The sequence below is a fragment of the Fulmarus glacialis genome, unplaced genomic scaffold (assembly GCF_000690835.1).
Source record: "Fulmarus glacialis isolate BGI_N327 unplaced genomic scaffold, ASM69083v1 scaffold26003, whole genome shotgun sequence".
Classification (NCBI taxonomy): Eukaryota; Metazoa; Chordata; class Aves; order Procellariiformes; family Procellariidae; genus Fulmarus; species Fulmarus glacialis.
This window is the reverse complement of record NW_009205216.1, coordinates 890-18,569: the sequence shown is the minus strand read 5'-3', so window position 1 is coordinate 18,569 and position 17,680 is coordinate 890. Positions and strand designations below refer to the sequence as shown.

At 47.0% G+C, this 17,680-nt stretch overlaps 1 protein-coding gene across 1 annotated transcript; it reads right to left on the bottom strand.

Moving 5' to 3' along the window:
* Positions 1-1,596: 1,596 nt before the first annotated feature.
* Positions 1,597-17,421, bottom strand: URM1 (ubiquitin related modifier 1; the record flags this gene model as incomplete). The annotated part of the gene is made up of 5 exons (XM_009575328.1): positions 1,597-1,983; positions 2,709-2,757; positions 3,766-3,847; positions 16,028-16,098; positions 17,346-17,421. Coding segments are annotated over 5 exons (347 nt in total), but the record flags the coding sequence as incomplete, so codon positions are not given.
* Between the last annotated feature and the right edge of the window lie 259 nt (positions 17,422-17,680).

The window sequence follows — 17,680 nt, the reverse complement described above, 5'->3', positions numbered from 1 at the left end:
AACCTGCCTTTTCCCACTTGGGCTTAAGTCCGTTTCAAGCTGCACGCCACACAGGTTCGTTGTTTTTCAGCCAGCTCCTACCGTCACCTGGAATCCCCGCTCCGCTCCCCCGGCCCAGCAAAGCTTACGGCCGTGAACTCAGGACAGAGAAGAGCCTTTGGCCCATCCGTGTCATTTACAAACAGCACAAGCTGGACTCGAGTCGCTGCGGCTGGATTTGGAAAAGCCTGAATATCGGTTCGTTACCAGCAGTGGGCTTGAAGTTAGGGTTTCTCAGATGCAGCAGCATCATAGTCCGTGGGTGCTTTTAGTTACGCAGGTTGTGGTGGGGTAAACGTGAGAGAGGAGTCACCGGAGAAGTCAGACAGGGGAATTACTCTTTGGCACTCCCTCCACGTCAGACAGAGTAACTCCTCTGTCAGGCGCAGGATGGGAAAGGCTCCTTGTACCGAGCACTCACGGTGTCAGGTCAGGCCGCCCGAGCAGGGCTGTGCACTGCGCTGCTCACCGCCTCCCAGCTCCTCCTCGGCAGCTCTCGGAGACTGAGGACAGGGCGAGCAGTACGTGGTGCAGATCAGCTCCGAGATGTGCACCGATTGAGCTTACAGCACCGGCAAGCCCTCTGCCCCGGGCGGGAGAGCCGCTGCGTGGGCAGGAGCGCTGCCGCCGGGGACCACCGCGTGCTGCCGGAGCCGTGCCGAAACGCTGGTGAGCAGGGCAGGGGGGAGTGCAGGAAGGACAATCCTGGTCAGACACTCCTAGAAGCTCGCGCAGCACGTTTCAGACCTGTTGGCACCAATGCTATCCTCTCTGATCCCTTCCCTTTGCTCTTGCCGTGGCCTCCCGGCTGGCAGGCGGGCCAGTCCGTCTGTCCGAGGAAACTTCTGGAAACCGAACAGCATCCATGCCCTAGCAGAGCCGCGCACACCCACTTCCGCTGCGCTCACAGGACTTCCTCAGGGTGCGCAGTAAGAAGCCTCCCCCTCCCACTGACAGAAAGGGTTAAAAGCCACTGACTCCGCTCCTTAACTGTTCATCTCCAGCCCCAGCCCTTCCCCAGCCAGGCTGCAGCAAGGCAGCTCCCCACCGCTGCCCACCTGCAGAACGCAAGGGAGGCTGATCAATTCTGTCCCTCGTGGTGACAGAAAGATAATTTGCTGCCCTTATCACTCCATGCTGCCTCAGGCCGGGCACGGGTTTGTTTCCCCTCCAACCAAATGGTTATAAATTGACATTGTTTGTGGGCTAGTACTTCACCCTGCCTCAGCTCAGGTATGAAAGAGGCCTAAGGCATCAGAAAAACAAAACCAAAAAAGCCTATTTCTCTCCTACTTCCCACAAATAAATATCACAACAAGTGGAAAGCCACTACAGAGGGCTCTGAAGCTGTAATGTCTGCCACCTCAGAGAAAAACTAGTAAAGACACCTTTTGTTTCCTTGCACTTCACGTCTCGCCCTTCCTGTGGCTCATGCACAGACTGTACCAACACTAAGTATTGTGTTAAAAGAATCCCAGTTCCCAGGACCAAGGCAGAGGCACCCCAGCCTTGCCCCAGAACGCCTCATTGCCTGCGAAGACACACCATGCTACTTGAGGTTCAGCACCCCTCTTCCTCCCGTCACGCAAGGACAAAGTCGCACACGCTGCAGGTGTGTGCTCTCTGCTCGTTAGGGTACCTGGAAGTGCAGTCAGGAGAGGTGAAATGAGGACCAAAAGATGGATGCTGTTGTGGTGAACAGTAGGCCGCATGCTGGCGGGGCTTTATTTGGGTGTCTAGTAACAAATGAACGCGGTGGGAAGATGCAGAGACTGGGCACAGGCAGTTCAAGAGAGGTTTGGGTGGGTTTAGGTTTTTGTTTGGGTGTTTTTTGCCCAGGGATTTGGATTTACATCCTCTTGTTTTTCCAGGAGTTCACCCGCCATGCAATGTCGAGATGAAAAGCACATTATCCTGGTCCTGGAGTTTATAATCCAGCTCACCCTGCAGGCCAAGAAAAAAAAATGAAAAATGGTTTAAATGTCATTTCCAAATACTAGCTGCAAAGAGAAAACAGCTCATAAAAAGATGGTGAGTGTTAGGGAGAGCAGAAGAGGACAGACTGATGTTTTCATCCTAACAGAAGCAGAGGTGAGAGATCAGACAAGGAGCTGACGTTCATTACCCCACACCGCTTTCTGGACCAGGGTTTTGACAGAACAAGTGGTTGCCTGAGGCAGGAAAATAGTTAGGGGCTGTTTGTTGTCTGAGCATAACAGTGAGCTGAAAAGGGAAAATATTTACCAGTTCCTTCTTTGGGCAGAAATCTCCCCACAGCTGCCTTCACCTGCTACGGCACCACCTTACTCAAGCGAAGGGGGTCTGCCTGGGGCCGTGAAGCTGCCCAGCACCCACTAAGTTGTTACCCCACGCGTGGGGGAGACCTGCTAGCAGCAGAGGTGCGAAGCCTGTTGCCAGAGGCCAGGAAATACGGGTGATCTCTCTTCAGACACTGGCTGGCTGATGAGACTCAGTAGGTTAGAGAAAGGCTCCAGGCTTCTGAACAGCCACAGTACAATACAGGGAGAGAGATCCCAGCCTGCCCCTTCCCCCTCAAATACGAGATGCTTCGCTTGGGGCAAGAATCAGAAATAGCTTCTCTGAGAGCATCCACAGAACAGACAGAGCAACATTTTCAACAAAGAAAGTCAAACTGAAGGAGTACAGACCATTAGTTCCCAGTCTGCATCGTTGATGAGCACCAAAATCCCTGGCCTCCTGCAGAACAGAGAGAAATAATTAGGATACAGGGCTGCTAAAAAGCTTCACAAATAGTTAAGAACAAGGGATGTTACAGCACAGATTACAAACTGACTGCCTACAAAGCCAAAGAGAAAAAGGAATCCTAGCACAGAGGTGGAAACAGGTATAGTCTGTGCCCTTTCTAGATCAAATAAAGGGGAGGCAGAAGCAATCCCAGAGCTCATTTGAATCAAAATGCACCGCTCCTGAGGATGCTCCGAGATGACTACATTTCCGTAAGATGTAGAAAAGCCAGGTAATTAAAACCCACGCACTACAGTCGAGCGCAGAGAGCTCGATATGAAGGTAGGAAAAGCTATTCCGGTGCCGCTACCAAAGGCAGTAAACACCCAGGATCCACTCTGAGCCCCTGATTACAGGCAAAGGGATTCCCCCTCTTTGATCTTCAGTGTCCTGCAATTGTCTCTCCTGTTACCAGGGGACCTGGCACACGCTTCAGCTCACAAAGATCCGTGACGAATGTTAAACACCCCCAGCGCCACCCAGCAGTCAGGGATGGCTTGCACAGCTCACTCTGCTCCATTTCTCTTGGCTTTTTTTCCCCCCCCCCTCCACGAGGTTGGCCCCATTTTGACAATAAAAATATATTTCCCAGAAGAAATATTTGTTGGCGTTTCTCCGAGTGACTGCTTCAGTTCCAGTGATGTCAGCAGGGAACGGACAGACCTGCTAAAACTCTCGAATTGAGGATACGTGCGCTACGCTGCTCCATGTGACAACGGAGAGAAAGTCTATGTGGCCCTGCTTCACATTTAAGGTTTAAAGATTTGGGGTGAGGGTTGTAAAAGATGCTCTCCGTGGAACAGTGCGAGGTGTAGTGTGGGACACCTCCCATTATCACTTTAGCAAATCCCGTATTTTCATGGTCATTAACTTGCTTCTTGCAACCAACAGGAAAAACGTATCCCAAACCCTGGGGATCAACAGAGAAACACAAGGACGATTCATAACAGCTGTACTTACACAGATTCCCCTTGCATAAATAATTCTGGTCGTTCTTTCAACAGATTCTGTTTGATCCACTTTAGCAGGTTTCTGATATCCCCTGAAAGGAGAAAGGACAGCAGTTTACAAACTAGCTGACGGCTCCTAGCTGATGCCAGAACACAGGGATTGTTTATCCACAAAAGAGCAGATGAGGAACATGCAGGATGGATGGGGATAGCTGCAAACCTCCAGTCCAGGGAACCACCTAACAGGATTGCCCCTTACCAGCACCTAAGAGGCAGCCCTGCCTCAAGGGAGCTCAGAGCTCAGGGTTCTGCCCTAAACCCCGCGGTTTGGCAGAAGAGGTTTCCCGCAGAAAACGCATCCCACAAAGAATGAATGCAGTTCACGCTGAAGTGCCAATCCAGCAGGAGACTGCGGATGTTCAGATTTCTTTAACACATCCCATGTCCTGTGCTTTCCGTTATCACCTAACAAATTGATGTTTAACTCTGTGTGTTTAATTAGATTTAAAAAGTCCAAACAAGCAAGCCTAAGAACCTGAAAGGAGTAAAGGTAGACACTATCGGTACCAAAACCAGCACAAACTCTTGGAGATGTGAGTCCTGGGGCACAAATGTGTACATAACCATGCATGAAACACGCAGGCAGGCACTGGCCACACTAGTTGTATTTTGGACACTTGCAATATCCCTCGGCATCACACCTGCTGTCGTGGCATGTTCCCCATGCTGTGCCCGCTCCCTCCCTCTACACTTTGTGCTTATAGCTTCTTTATTAAAGCTCAGCCTTTATCTTTCCATTTCAGTAGGTGACAGGAAGGATTTGTCTTCATGTAAAAGGAGGAGGAGACACTGCTGGCGGGTTTTTATAGTATCAATTTTACTTTGTGAGGCAAAAACAATTTCTTTAGTGATAGCATCAGTTAATTTCCTATTGGAGAGGTGAGAAGCGACAGAGGGGGGCAATAATCCGTTACAGGGTTTAGAGAAGCTGACAAATTGCAATGTGGAGTTCTCCTGCATTTGCCTCTATATTTCACCGTTCCACAAACCACTTCATCATTCTGAATCCACAATCAGTTATTCTCCTGGGGCTCCTCTAAACAGCCCTTTGAAAGCCCCTAAAGAGTTTTGCTTGCTTTTGAGGCGTGAGGAAGCTTTTCGGAGGCACAAATCCACCGGTGAGGGCTGGAGCCCCACTCACAGGATGGGACGGCAGGATGGGTTTCCACATCTCCCTCACGTGTGGTAAGCTCACCGTAGTCATGGGGAACCTTTCTGCACACACCTCTCCGAGCCAAAATCAAACTCTGCATAGGATTCCCCATGTGTTTGCTTCACAACCAGCAAAAATAAATGCACTTGTAGTGGCTCAACTCAGCCTTACCCCAGGATTTTACGGGATCGTGGATGCTACCCAGAGCAGAGCTGGGATTCTTCCAAATAACGTTACCCCCATCACTTCTGTCACACCAAGGATGAACAGCCCTGGCGTAGGCAGGTGCACATCAACTAGGCAATGGGGACATGTCCATCTGCAGCAGATGGGGGCCTCTTTTCCCAGGGAAAGGGGGAGGGGGATGATCTGAGATTCCCTCTCTTCCCCCCTTGGTTTCCCAGGGCATCGGTGCCTCTGGATGACAGCCTGCCCCCCGGCACACCACCGCGGGGCTGCCCAGAGCACGACAGGTATTGCTGCCTCCGAGCACTGGATCGCTCTGACCAGGGCAAAAAGAGATGCTTTGTGCCTTAAAACTGCCTGGTGAGCTGGATCACCTCCCTGGGGCTGACCCACGACTCCCTTGTAATGATACGTAGTTAAGAGCACAAAATAGACCATTTTCTGCCGCTTTCCTAGCAACGTGCACCGGGGATGGCGAGTGCTGCTCAGAAGGTTTATATATACCACGCCGGTTCGTCAGCCACCAGAACAAGAGTTAACTATATTTGCCTTCCCCTGAAAAATGCTGCTGCAACGTAAAGCCCTCAGGATCTCACACCCAAATGGCTCCTGCTCTCCATCACCAAGAAATGAAAGCCGGAGAGGAAGAAAGATGGAGAGGAGCCTTCAGGAGAAGGAGGGGGGGACGCAAAGGGGACACCAGCCCCACCGCAGCAACGCCCGCGAGCTGTTTCATATTTATGCACTTGCGGCAGGGCACACAACAATGAGCTGTGCCATATACCATTCTCCTTGCGTGGAATAAGCAGCCCTTTCCTCTGGGACCTTTCAGGAGAGATCATTTAAACAGAAACACGCTGCACCAGCTGGATAAAAGACAGCCACCTAGAAGCAGCCTGGACGAAGGGGCGAGAAGACTGATTTATTCGAGGCTGAGCTGGAAGACTCCCTCACCCCTACTCCTTCCATAATAAATGATATTTTCAGCCCCACCTGAGCCTACATTCATTTACTCCTCCCCAGAAGTCACGTACACATGTACTGTAGAATTTAGACAGTAGGAAAAAAATCTGATACCCCTGTGCATGCCTGGAGCTTCCCCACTCCAAACATCAATGAAAATTAAGACCCCTTCTCCGCAGCCAACCTTAAGACGTAATACTTTCGGCTGCTTTCTCAGCATTGAATTTTTTCCCCCACCTTCATGTCTCTAAGTTCTGTACACCAATATTACTAGAACAAATCAATTGTAAAGGATGAAAAATGACCAGAGCCACACCAAAACCATCTCCCACAAGTAAGATATTGAAAAGGAACAAGATTATTTCCATTGCAAGTGGTCTGGGGAGAAGCCATCTTGCAGCTCAGTGCCTCGAATAGCAGTCTCGATCAATAGCTCAGGACTCTGCATGTTATCATGATGGAAATAATAAGAGGTAAATTATAGCACAACCACTTATCTCTTACAGTTGACATACGTAGCATTCCTAAGACATTTTCTTTCTGATACTACGCTACGGGTCTAACAGGTTTCCAGCTCCCTGGGCTGAGGATTTGCTATGCAAACAGCAGGTCCTCTACAAATGACATAGAAGGAGAGAAAAAAATTTCAACCTGGTCAGGCACCACATCTGCTGACAAGTTAAACCGTCACTACGACGCAGCAATTTTACACTCATGTTGGTTCTCAAGTTGGCCGCCATCACAAAACAGAGGCATTTGCTCTTTGCAGGAGCAGAGTTGTACTAGACGTGCTGCCATTTGGCTGCAAAAGCAACCATGCATTTTGGCCCAGGAGTGAGGTTCAGGTGAGAGCTGAGACAATACAGCATTTTGCTCCCACGTCACCAACTCAAGTCCAGCTCATCCCAGAAATGATATATTTTTACCATTGCTGCACGGTCTCAGTGAAATTCTTTTGGTAGCCTACTCCATTTCATTCACAGCAAACAAATACCCACACCAAAAATCCACTCTAGTTATTGTTAACTGTCCTCACCATTGGCAGCATCAGCAGAGAAGCCAGAGCGAACCGGCCAAGGAAGCTGAAATATTCTCAAACTGCAAAGGAGGGACTGAAGCACATGGTAGGAAATCCCCATCTCATTTGTATACAGAGACAGCTTCTGTTGCCTGTGCTAACAGTACATCAAACCTCTCCAAATTCTCAGGAAAAATAATGTAAAGTTAATTAAAAAAAAGAAAAACCGACAAACGTTTGAGAAAACTGCTTCATTCAAGTGCACAGATGGGAGCTCAAATCCACAATACATGCATAAAACAAATCACCCAGCGAAACACACAGCTCAGGAAAACGAAGTGTGTGCTTGGAGTGACACAAAGTCATTGGCTTGTCACGCAAGCGGACAGGATGCAAAAACTGCAGCGAGCGTGCATACAAAAACCCAACAGCGTCGGCTCATTTTCAGCCCAGCTGCATCATAAACACTCCTGGTTGTGGCAGACAGAACTGCACAGTCTGCTCAGTCCTCTTGCATATCCTCCAAGGCCTGATCTTTTGCATTACCCCAACTGTTCCTTGATGAAAAATCTGCTGAGCTTCCTCTGCAAGGGAAATGCATCTAGGACTCCATTTTAGCACTGCCTGGAACAACAGCCCAGGTTCATTTGCACCCTCAAAACCAGGGCAGAAATCCATAGATCTTTCCCAGCTCAATAAAACCTCCTGGGCCTGACAGATTCATCAGTGATAACTCAGCAAAGGGGGCACTTGCTGTGTGCAGAGAGAAACCAGGTGCCTCAAATAAGAAACATGAAGCTGGGTGTTGCACTAGAAGGATCTCACAGAACTGGTAAATGTGCAGAAATGCAGAAGGATTTTGCTCAACCGTAATACCAGTTGACACGGACACGCAACTCTTGGCTCCCAGGGAGCTGCATAGGTCGCTGGCAGATTCACACACTCACATACAATGACCAGACACCTCCGTGTCCCCTGCCTTAAAATCCACATACAAACCTGCACAAAGCAGACAGTGCCTCGAAGGGCACCCAGAGGGTGTAATTACACCCATATTCTTGCCTTGGCTGCAGAACTGGGAGCTTATTTCGGGGAAATAGGGGAACCCTATAAAGGCCGAACCATGGAAAATTCCCTTCTGGTCCGTAATAAATAAGATATATGCAGCACTGGTCACTAAGGGGTCAGTGCTGCAAGAGCACTGCACTTTCCCGGGCCGCCTTGCGGATACCTCCCTGTGGGGTACCATTTCTTTGACCCAGAATAAGATCATTTATCATACTGACCATGGCTGAGCTCCAATTTGCTGAGGTCACTAACTCTGGACGAGCGCCGCTCCACCCACATTCTCAGCCACCGGCCTGTAACCATGACAAAGCCCCTTCCCTGCCGCTCCTCTGCCATTATTCCCCCTGCCTACATCGAAATGTATGGAAAGACAATTTGTATCCCCCTTTTCTCTTTTTAAAAACAGCTTGTTTTTAAAATAGACCAGCTCCTGATACCTGCCGCCCCTCCAGGTGAATGCCTTCTCTCTGCTTTTGAATCCGACGGCCCTCCAGGAATCTGCTCTCTAAAAGAGCTCGTTACAAAACCTGACCTAAGGGATCCTTCAGACTCCTCCAGCCTCCCATCTGATATGCAAATCATTCACTGAAGCAGACGATGGTGTGCCATAAACTGCAGAAGAAGACCTGGAATAGCTGATATAAATGGAGTCACAGGCAAATGGGTTCAGTACTACGCAGAGTGAGCAGCAAGGCAAAATTTTGCAGCAAGAGCAAAATCCATTTTCTCTGACAAGCGCACAAGCCAATCCTGCCACGCACTGGAGTGGGCAGTGATTTAAGTACTAGGGAAAAAATTAGGGGGTAACTACAGCCAGACACAAGAGAATCCCAACCGCTGCTCTCATCTGTTCTTGTCTGCTACAGACAAACGTCAAGGTCTTGGCTTCTGCAATTTTTAATTGTGTTATGACATCTTTTTCTCACTTCTCAGCTAGAAGAGCTATGCTCTTCTCATTTTCTTGTGTCCACACAACGGTAAGGGATCCTGTTAGCAGCGAAGACTCGGATCCCAGCCATCACTCAGCAATTCTCAGCCCCGAGATTTAAATCACAATGCTCATGAACTGGAGAGGAGCTGCTTGGGATCTTCCACTCCCTGGTAGGAGAACACAAGTTCAAGGGATCTCCAATCCCACTCGCTAACCAGCAGCAAGTCTCCAGATCCCTCAGCTCCCAAAAAAGCAGCTCCGAGCTGATCCTCAGGGTAAACCTAATCCCTACTCATTTCCAAAGTCAGAGCATCTAATCCCGTAACACCCAACACTATTGTCACTTCAGGCTCCCAAATAAATGCCAGCGCACCAAACTGTCTCTTTTAATTAGGATCACAGATCACTAGTGCTGGCCTAGGGTCTTGCCTCTCGTTCAAAATTGTCAAAGGAAGAAACCCAGAGAGCCTCAAAAACTATCGCACCAGCACTGAAGTGCCAGATCGGGAATCGCAGACATTAAAAATAACATCCTGTTAACAGGTCCTGTGATTTTATCCCTCTGCCAGTGCAGTATTAAGCTTAACAAATGACCATTCCAAGCCTTGCCCGCTCTGATTTTAAGATGCTTGAGCAATGTAGACCTGCTACCAGACCCCAAGGAGACTGTGCCATGGTCTAATAGTTTTGCAGTCAAGAATCTTCTGCTAATGCACTAAACTCCCATTTCTTCATCCCTCCCTATCAATCTATGCTAGAAGATATTGCGTCATCCTGGCTATAATCTGTCCTTCCCAGTGATAAAGGAGATATCCCACCTCATCACTTTTCCATTCATTTATCCTGCTTAACCTTGAATGTTGCTGGTTAATTTTTTTAAGCTGCTCAGGAAGACAATTCAGAGAATCCATTACTAACCATGGGCATAAAGCTTAGCCGAAACCCATCAAACTGAAATTTCCCCTCTCCTATTTTCCCAGCTTCTGGGTTTTGTGTGCGTGCACATGCACCGAGGGTTAAAAAGGAAAACCTTATCACTATTACAAGAGACTACACAGAGCTGATGTGAGACCCCAGACCACAGAGGAAGGTGGCTGCTCCTGCCAGCGTGCAGAGGGATTCCCCAGCAGCCTGGCACTGCCCTGCACGAAGCCAGCCTGGCCGAGGGAATCCCCTGGGCTGGGCTCTCCCTGGCACTGCCAGCTGGACCAGAAAGCGCCTTGAAGTCAACTCCTCGCCCCCCTCCCAGCCTGGCTGGTGGCTGGTGTCCCCTCTGGCTGCTGGATGAGTCAGTGTCTCAGCTCAGCTCAGGAACTGCCATGATTTTATTCCTCTAAATACAGAAATCGTGCAGAGTCCAGTCCTCACCTCTCACTTTCGGGCTCAGATCTGCTTTGCTATTATTAGACTTTCATATACGGCAAGCACCATTAAACCGATTCCTGTCCACCCAACCCAGCCACCCCCACAGATACTCCAAGCCCCTCAGTCTTACTTGAAAGGGGAAAAGAAAGGGCCAGTGAGATGATCAGGGTGGAGGAGAGGGGGGGTAAGATTTACAAGTGAATGGAGATAAGAATGGAGCAGTTTGTGGGATAAAGGGGCTGCAGAGGGAGCTTTACAGATGTGCAGAGGGACGGCGGCTCATTGTTTAATTAAGCAGAAAGTGGCTCTTTTGAAAAGCAATTTTGCACAGGAGCTCTGAGCTCAGCAAACAACTCCTGCGAGTGAGGGCAGGAGGAGAAAGGAACAGCTGGCCCGGAGCCGTGTGAACCGCATGCTAAGCGGTTTAAAGGGCCCGGATCCTCCTCCCCAGCCCTGCTCCGCTGCCACCCTCTGAACAGTGCTGTCAGCACAGCAAATCCCACCAAGAGAAAAGAGAGAGCAGAGAGGGGGGGCTGGCACAGAAAGGTTATCCTGCTAGGTGTCCGCACTGCAACACAGCGGCTGGGAAGAAGGGTGGAACAGCCAGGCTTTGTTATCCCAGGGATTTGGTCACACACAAGAGCTGGTTTCTCGGTGCCTGGGAAGCTCCTTCCACAATGAGTTGGGATGAGCTGATCTGGTAACGCGACTCCGTGGCCTCCCGGGAGAGTACTGGGACTGCTCCTGCGAGGGCGTGCGCTTGTTTCCCCGTTCCCTCTGAAGGACTCGTTCCTTGCGCAGAAGCGACGCATGGCCTCGCTGGGACAGCGGCACGCAGCCGCTGCGCTGAGCCCTGCACCAGGGCTGCAAACGTGGCAGGGACTGCTCGATCGTGGCGGCGGTGGCAGCTCTGCAGCATCACGCCGGGCTCCCGGCACTGCAAACGCGGCTGCTCACACGGATTGCTAGAAAGAGCAGGCGGGATCCAGGGCTGAGCTAGTCCAGCCTGAGGTCCCACCCTGGGTAACCCACTGAGTCCCCTCTCCTTGCCAGCAAATACATAATCACCTGCCTAAGAGAGATGCACAAGCAGGGGAATAACCCCAAAGTCCTTTGAGACCTGCGAGTACCATACACTGTGGTTAAAAAGATTTGACTGCCCGGAATTCCATAGAGCTATGTGGGTTTTTTTATCATTCTTCTAATAAGTCTCTGCATTACCAAATATATTTTTATGCCTTCTTCGGAGCAAGTTTTAAAATGTTAGGAATAATAAACAGAGCAATAAAAGCATTCCAGAATATTAACAACTTAACTACAACGTACTATCTAGCAATAGCACTGGGCATTCACAGAAAACCAATGCCAACTGCAATCTTGATTTTACACGTTGTTTTGGCATAGCACCCCAGTCAACTCTGAAGACACGCCATGCTGTATTTTTTAAGGCACTCTGCCTGTAACACAGGTCTGATCTCTTGAGATCCCCAGCCTCTTTTCTAAGAAGATGAATGCTCCCAACTCCCCAGCAGTCCTCCATGCTGTGCAGAACAAGGCCCCTGGAAAGCAAAGCTTTCAAAGAGCAGACCATGCTCTTCACAACGGGGATTTAACATAAGCAGCACTTGGCAGATTATTTTAATTTTCCCTCAAAAAAAAATCTGATTAGCAACAGGCTTTTTCCCTGGGGTTTTGGTAAAGGGAAACCACAAACAATTACCAAAACACACTGATTAAAAATTTATCCTTCCAGACTTGTAAGTGCCAAAACACTCAGTGAATTCTTGATTACCCCAGAAGGTCCAAGCGATCACTGCTGAAACTGGTCACTGCTGCTCCAAGAACACAAGTCCCATCACTGAAACCACAGGAGAAGTTGGAATTCGAAGGCGTGAACCTGCAGCTGAGCAGCCTGCAGCACAACTGCCAGAGACTTTACAAACAGCCCCAATCTCCGGATACAACATCCAGTAGAGAGCACAGCAGAGGGGTTTTGTAAACACTCTTCATCAGCATGACACTGCTGAGCTAAACCTGAAATGACTACAAGGGTTAAACAATGCCAGTGATTTCCTACCCTTCCAACAGCGTCCATGCAATTCGCGTGGCCACAGACAAATCCACCACTGTGAGTCCCAGCGAGATGGAGGAAGCAGCTCCGGCATCACTTGCAGAGCAGTCATACAATGATCTATTTGATTACTGAAGCACTTGGTTAAATTACTGTGGCTTGTTTCAGGAGGAGGCTGCCAAATACATTTTCAGTTTTTAATTTAGGGTTTCTCTCTTTTATGCTCCATTGTCTCTAATAGCCTCTTAGATGCTCGAAAATAAAGTTGATTTCCCTGCCAATTTAATCCTCTCTCCATGTGACAAATATCGTTATTCCCCCAGCTGCTTTCTCCCACACACACTGTTTTTATGCAGAATAAGCCAACAGGGCATTAATGCCTTTAGATCCTCTAACAGCATTATCAATGAGATCATCAAAATAGCCAGTAATTTGGGACCAGATTCTTCTTTAACTTGAGGTCATCTTTCCGCAACAGCTCTAAAAGATTACACAGTCCTGCACAAAGCGTGGCTTATGTAAATCTGCCTGCCTATCAGATATATCACACCTTTTTAAGTTCCTACTTGGCAGCAACTTCAACATGGAGGCTAAGACAGCTCCGCTTTGAAAATAAAGAACTGCTATTTTACTGACCTTAGGATACAAAAAGCCTCTTGGATAATAAAAATAGGTCCCGCCACACAGCTGTATCCCTCGTGGCTTGCTCTTGTCCCATTTGCAGCTTCCTTCCTCCTGCCTTTCCTAATCCCTTCAGGAGCCCATCTCCAGACGGAGATGGGACAGAGGATCAAATCTTCTTGAAAAAGTTAACTGGATCTGGAACCCACCTACTTTGCACCTAGTGCCTGTTACCAGGAAAAAAGAAATGACCACACAATAATTTGTTCAAGCAACATTATGATCATTCAGAGAACACTGCCCTTGTCAACTATGGAGCACAGCTTGTTTTATTCACATAAATATTTGTAGGTATTTCTTCATATAATTTTCCACCTCCCCTCACCTCTAGGATATATATATAAAAATGCCTAAACAATTAAAATATAGCTGGACCCAATGTCCCAGAGAGAAGCAGCTGCTCTGCAAAAAGGAGGACAAAGACAAAAATAACCTACGAAGAAAGGAAGAGTGGGTAAGAGAGGCCAAAATGGCCAAAAATAAGCTTGACAGCTAATGAAATCACTTAAAACGGGGTTAGAAGTGTAGGTCTTCAAGCAGTGTTCATACTACAGATCTTTCCTCAGCGTATTAAGTGATGGACATAGAGGGTAAGGTAAGCAACAAGATGCACCAAGTAGAACTGAGCTGTTTTATTTCTCTAAGTATTGTAATTCTGGCTGCACAAGGGCAGTAGGGAACATACCACATATATCTTTATTTACCCAGAGACAGGGTAAATTAAACTTTCTTAATGTGAATGAGGAAAATACAATGCATTAGGAATAATATAAAATAACAAGAATTTACCAAATTTCTTATTCACATGTTTCTGATCCATTTCTACTGATTCCTCACTTCTACAACATAATTCTCATCCAGAAATATTATGAGGGGTGCCTCCAGCGATCCCTTACTGTCAGACATTAACCGCACGTCTGCATACCCATTCCCTGTGCTGGATGTAAATGTCACTATAGAAGAAGCCTCACAATTCAGTGTCTGCTCCTCAGCTGCTGCAATCCACAACCTGCCCAAAAACTGAAACCTCCCTGTCACTCAATGCACATGAAAACAGCAGGCTGCAAACCTGGGGAGCTGGCAAGTGGGCACACTGTCCATTCTGCCACTTTCGTTACAGGGATAGCAGCATCTGAAAAACAAGGCAGCGTGAAAAGCTGGGAGCAATAATGTGTTAGATGAATCTGGAATGGATCACTGGAGATCATGAGTTTGAACCCGGAGACTGAGCCAGATCTTCAGGGAAAGATTCATCCTTTAGGATAAAACCAGCTCCTAGCAAAGTGTATAGAAGTCTTCTCAGCAACTTTAAGTGGGAATGGATTAGGCCACATACAACTGCACCGCTGACAACCATCGGGCTAGAAGAATCATTCATTGATATTACTCCCACCCTTCCCCTGGCAGAAATAAACATCTCCTGTAATAATCCCTTCTTTTTGAGCATCTGATCATGGTATGAACACCACCAATGTGGTGGATATCAGGGGGTATTTTAAATGTACAGAACACTGAAGAAAATTATGCTCTAGCCCCTAAGTTTATAAACCAAGTAAATGAGTGTTTTAGCATTTCTTTACTATCTTCCATTTAAGGATCTTAAGTGCTTTAACAGTGCTGGAATTTAATGCTGAACTCTCTTGTGATACATTAAAGTATCACTACTACTTCACTAGCAACAGGGGAAAGCTAAGCAACATGACTAAACTCGCAAAGCAAATCAGCATCAGGTCATGTTTCTGGATCCCTAGTCCCTGTCCTTAACCACAAGATAACACACTATGCCAGTGCTCCTATTATATTTGAATTACATGTACTTACGTCCAAGCATCAAAAGCCCTTCTACCAATCTCTAATTACTTCCAGGCACAGCAAGAAGATTTCAGGCCTGAACGTTCACAGCACAGATTATGGTATTAGCCATTCATGAGATATTAGTTGTTAACATTCTCTGATGCTTTGTATTATTTTGGTTTATAATCCCACTCTCAAACAGCATAAAGCATTGCTATCTAGCTGGAAGAATTCAAAACATACCTGTGGCAAAATTACGTTGCAACTGAAGTATGCACACACATAAGGAGAAACAAGAGAGTTAGTGCAGCACTTCTCAGTATTGATATTCCAAATCACAAACCAGAGATTATGGCTGTTTATCACTGGGACACTCAAGCCTTTAGCTTAACAGCATCCTATTTTTTATTGTAGGGAATGCTATAGGCAGGATGTCCAGCATCACATTCGAGCATTAGCTTTGCCATTTTCAACTGCATAGTTAATGTAAAATGATTACATATACTTGAAAGTCAAATGAGTAGATAAAATACATTAATGTTACATTGCTATATGCATACCCACGTATCTATACACTACACACATACGCACACATATATATATGCCTCTTGGAAACCTCAGAACAGGCAAGGAAAAACAAGGGAGAGAGGAGGTTATTGGTGGTTTCAAGTATCACGCAAGACAAATGTAGACTCGATGGAAACATTCAGAGGCTGTTGTCTATCCAGGAAGAGGGAGGCAAAAGTCTTAAGGAAGGACTCAATTCACAAGCACTTACAGGACAGGAAAGATGCTCAGATTATTTCTGCTTGGTATTTACTTTGAAGACTAACCGTTGCCAAGCTATCTTACCCACAGCATGTCTGAAAGCGCTTTTAAAAGACATTGATTCTTGTTGCCAACTAATGAAACTGCTGTACAAACCAGCTTTGTTTCACTTGTTGTCATTCTTTCAAATTATCCAACAGGTTCTGATACTCACAAGGCTCTGGTTGACAGGGCAAAGTCACCTGATGCTTTTTGACACCATCGAACAAGAGTTCTGCACCACCTCTGAAATAAAAACAATGAACCACTGAGATTTTGCTTTATTGTCAAAAGGAAGACAGTACAAAAGAGGCGATTTACATAGATGCCACAACAGAGAAAACAAATGACACAGACTATATTTAGCACAGGATTCTCTTTGTGTTTTTTTCCTCTCGCAAACCACAAGTTCGTAGGGGAAGTTGCCATCTCCCATCGCCAACACATACAGGAGGCTCCGTCACGGGCCAGAACCCCACGGTGCCAGGCATCGTCCCAACAGAACAGGAAGATGGCTCCCGTCCCAATGCGCTTACAAACCGCCGTGCCGCGTCTAGCTTAATGCCTTCCCTCTCCCTTCAGCTATCGGCATTGCTTCAATTCAAACAATATTACAGCCACCACACAACATCCAACATCATTTGTCCCTAACACCTTTTAGCCAGAAGTCTCAAGGCGTTTCACAAAACGTGAAAAATCATAGCGTCCTTCTGGAATAAATATTCCCCCAGTTTTCACTTGTGAACAGAGAGAGGAAATGACTCACACGAGGTTACACAGCAAGTCAACTGCAGAGCCAGCAGCCCTTGAGTCCTGGCAACCCTTTCTTGATCTACTTACTACAAAGCGTTCCCTCTCGGGAGGGACTTACTGGGAGAAGCAAGCAGAGCAAGCGATGATGGTGGCAAGTTAAAGGAAAAATATATAAATAAATGCATAATCTTCCTCCACCGAACAACCTGATTAACCCCCCTCTTCTGATATTCAGAATGTTCTGGGGGACTAGCCTGAGATAACTAAGTCATGGCCTCTGCAAGCGCAAGAGATCAAGCGTGAGCAAAATATGCAGAGGCTGGCATGTACAGGAGCTGGTCCTCACACCTGAAAAAAAGGGATTTAAATTGGGTCCAGGTACCTAATCTCCTAATCTCCAGGTACCTAATTAATTCTTAGAAAAAATAATTAATTTTTGTGACTGCAACTTACATGCCTTAGCAAGCTCCTCACCTATACTCCTTTTCTGGAAAAAGAACAATTGTGAAAATCTTGAACTTTACAAACATAAATCAGTTTTCCTGATGTTGTGAGGCCACAGGCCAAACTCAGTCTTCAAAAATTATAAAACTTTATTGTGTGAGTAGGGACATGGATAATAAACACGAATGCTACTTTAAGATATGGGACACGGAAGCAGATAGTGTGAGCTCTTGACTCTAGGCTGAACAGGATGGCCAAAGTTTTAACAATTAGGAAACTTCAAAAACTCAACTCACTTGATACTCAACTGAGATAGAAAAATGACCAACCCGTTTTCAAAGGGCACATAATTGTGGCAAAATCTTCTTCCAACTTAAACGTAGATTACTTTAGAAAAGTTTTTTTATGAAGTTACTTTCTGGAAACTTATTGGTGCCTCGCATCCCTTGGAAACCAACACAATAAAGAGAAGTATTTAAAATAAATAATTGCCACCTAAATATCAACAAAGATACATCCAAGCGTTACTAAGTTCCTTTAAATTCAATATCTAAAATGCCACACTAGGTTTTCTTGGCTCTGCAATGGAAGAGCACAACAGAACCCTTGTTATGCCCTCGGCAGCATTACT